General features: G+C 31.1%; 1 protein-coding gene across 1 annotated transcript; it reads left to right on the top strand.

Annotated features, from left to right (window-relative positions):
- The first annotated feature begins 201 nt into the window (after positions 1-201).
- LOC120354991 lies at positions 202-2,968 on the top strand. The gene is made up of 2 exons (XM_039443216.1): positions 202-1,478; positions 1,530-2,968. Exons 1-2 carry the CDS (start codon positions 260-262, stop codon positions 2,729-2,731), a joined length of 2,421 nt encoding a protein of 806 aa, XP_039299150.1. The 5' UTR covers positions 202-259; the 3' UTR covers positions 2,732-2,968.
- The last annotated feature ends 264 nt before the right edge of the window (positions 2,969-3,232 follow it).

Genomic DNA, 3,232 nt, shown 5'->3' with positions numbered 1-3,232 from the left:
AAACTCTGATGAATTAAATATGTACAATATACCGCATTATAATATGTTTGCTCGCTGTAATGATGATTATAGATCAGGAGGAATAATTTGTTACGCTCTGAACTCTGTCTGTGTTACCGAACAAGATTTCAATTGTATGAAAACAGCCGATTCTATTCTATTGAATGTGAAAATTAATAAACATTATTTCAATTTACTTTGTGTTTATAGACTGCAAGAATTTACAGAAAAAAGCTTTATAACTGAACTAGAGCAAAGTATGCATTATTTAACTTCAAATGCAATTATAGTAGGAGATATTAATATTGACTTATTAAATGGTAAAGAAAATTCAACAATCTATCTAAGTTTAATGGAAAATAATGGCTTCTCATCTATTGTCGATAAAGCAACTAGAATTACCTCAAGAACTAAAACCCTTATTGACCATATTTTCATCAAACATAGACAAATAAATAGTTTTAAGCATGCTATCTTTGATCTGAACATCACTGACCATTGTCTGCTAGGGCTAAAATTTGATGAAAACCGTATTAATCTTGAAGATAATTCATCGTTATCTGTTACTAAGCAATCAATAACCGATATTGATAAAGTTTGTGAATGTCTTCAATTACTTGATTGGAATGATGTGTATCAGATAGAAGATGTAAATTTAAGTTATGAGAGATTTCATTCTATTCTAACGGACCTAGTTAATAAATGCTCTAAAACTATAAATTCTAATAATAGACTTACAAAAGCTAAGATCATAAGTCCGTGGATTACCACAGACCTTTTACGTAAAATAGAAAGGAGAAGGAAATTATACAAATTATTAAAAAAAAGACCTTATGATACACCCCTAAGAGACCATTATAATACTTATTATGACAATCTAAAAAATGAAATTGATTCTACAAAGAGAAACTTCTATTCAAATTGTATTCGTATTGCTGATGGAGATCCGGCCAGACAGTGGAGAGTAATCAACAGCTTAACTGGTGAAAGCCGTAATCAAATTTTTGATAAGGTGGAATTGGAGGACGGTACTATTGAGTGCGACCCCCAAAATGTAGCCAACAAAGTTAATCGTTATCTAATCAATGTTGTTCAGCCCGATTGCAATATACCTTCTTCTGTCTGCCTTGGTCTTTATCATCAGTGCCGTTCCTTTTTCATAGAACCAACTACAGATAATGAAATCTTAAAAGTTATCTCTAATCTTAAAAATAAGAAATCATCCGGCTTTGATAAATTTAATATTCTACTAATAAAAAGAATTGCCTTATATATTGCACCCGTACTGACCCATATTTTTAACTTAAGCTTCAGTAAAGGAGTTTTCCCAGAAATGTTAAAGATGAGTGTCGTAATACCAATTTTCAAAAAGAAAAATTCAATAAAATTAAATAACATCAGACCTATTAGCTTGCTTTCCGTTTTCTCAAAAATCCTAGAAAAGCTTATGATAAATAGATTAGTAACTTACCTAAATAAAAATAATTTTTTCTCCCAAAAGCAGTTCGGCTTCCAAAAAGGAAAATCGACTGAAGATGCCCTTTTAAATTTCTCAAATCTAGTTTACAATAGTTTGAATAATAGCAATAAAACAACCGGTCTCTATATAGATTTCACAAAAGCATTCGATTTAATTAATCATGAAATTCTATTTTTAAAGCTTGAGGCGGCCGGAGTCAGGGGAGTGGCGCTGCGGTGGTTCCGCAGTTTTCTGAGTAACAGGGAACATCAGGTGAGGGTTGGCGCTGAGGGCTGCCTCAGTAGCCCCCTTCCCGTCACCGTCGGCGTCCCCCAGGGCTCCGTTTCCTCAGCTATTTTATTCATTATCTTTATTAATGATCTCTTAAATATAAAGTTCAATGGAATAATTCAAGCCTTTGCAGATGACATTGCTTTCTTGTACTCCCATAAAAGCAAAGAAGTTATAAAAAATAATATAGTAGCTGATTTGAGTATCCTGAGAGAATGGTGCAGTAAAAATAAAATGATAGTTAACGTATCTAAGACAAAATACATAAACTTTGACTATAGAGCTGTAGACTTTTCCGCCCCAATCCTATATCATTCTCAAGGGTGTACTCGAGAAGACTGCAGCTGCGAAGAAATTGAAAGAGTTGACTCTTTTAAATATTTAGGACTAACATTTGATGAAAAAATGTCTTGGAAAAAACACATTCAGATTTTACATGGTGACATTAGAAGATCAATAAGGAAATTCTATTATCTCAGAAATTTATGTGATCAAACTCTGATGAAATCATTATATTATGCTTTGATTCATTCTCGGCTCCAGTACGGTTTGATATGTTGGGGTGGAACATTCAAAACTTTCATAAATAGATTGCGAATATCACAAAATCATATTATTAGATTAATATTACATAAAAGAAAAAGAGAAAGCTCTTTCCCCTTATATTGCAATTTGAAAATCATGCCTATTCAAAATCTTTATATTTTTAAGGTTCTAAAAATGTTTTATTTAATAAGTGGAAATTGTGGAATTGAAAACCTGTATTACAATATGAGAAGTAATGATAGGATTCTGTACCGTACCCCTAAAGTTAAAAAATGTATTTTTAGAAATTCTTGTTTGTTTATAGGGCCCTATTTATTTAATAAATTACCACTTAATATTAAAATATGTGCTTCTTACACTAAATATTGTAAAAAACTCATACATTGGCTATTTGAATTGAATGATACATCGACCTTGAGAACCGTATTGAGATAACTTATCCGTTTATATGCCTATTCTGTTCTATTATCTTATGTTTATATATTACCTACTTTGTTTACTTTGTTGGTATTAACTGATTATAATATTGCAAATCCTAATAATGATCATATTATCCATGGTGTATTAGACAAGATGTTTACACGCTGCAGGTAGTACTGACGACTATTCAAGTTTATTATGCTAGACTAGACTCAAACTATTGTTGTTTTATAAATTTAATATTATGTATTACACACTGATCACAATAACTGGATAACGTGATCAGTTAATTTCCAAGATTCTGTTTGTGTTTTTAATGCAACAATGCACACTTCAATTAGAATGAAACCTAAAGATGTGAGGAAAAAAGATCGTAATCGTGTTTTAATGTCTTCGAATTCTGCATTCAATAGACGATATAAATTGAAAAATTCAAAACCAAAATTTAAGCTAGGAGATGTTGTACAAATCTCAAAGAAGAGGGTTCTTTTCGATAAATCTTATAACATAAATTGG

Source organism: Nilaparvata lugens, chromosome X, assembly GCF_014356525.2.
Source record: "Nilaparvata lugens isolate BPH chromosome X, ASM1435652v1, whole genome shotgun sequence".
Taxonomy (NCBI): Eukaryota; Metazoa; Arthropoda; class Insecta; order Hemiptera; family Delphacidae; genus Nilaparvata; species Nilaparvata lugens.
This window is presented reverse-complemented; position numbering and strand designations above follow the sequence as displayed.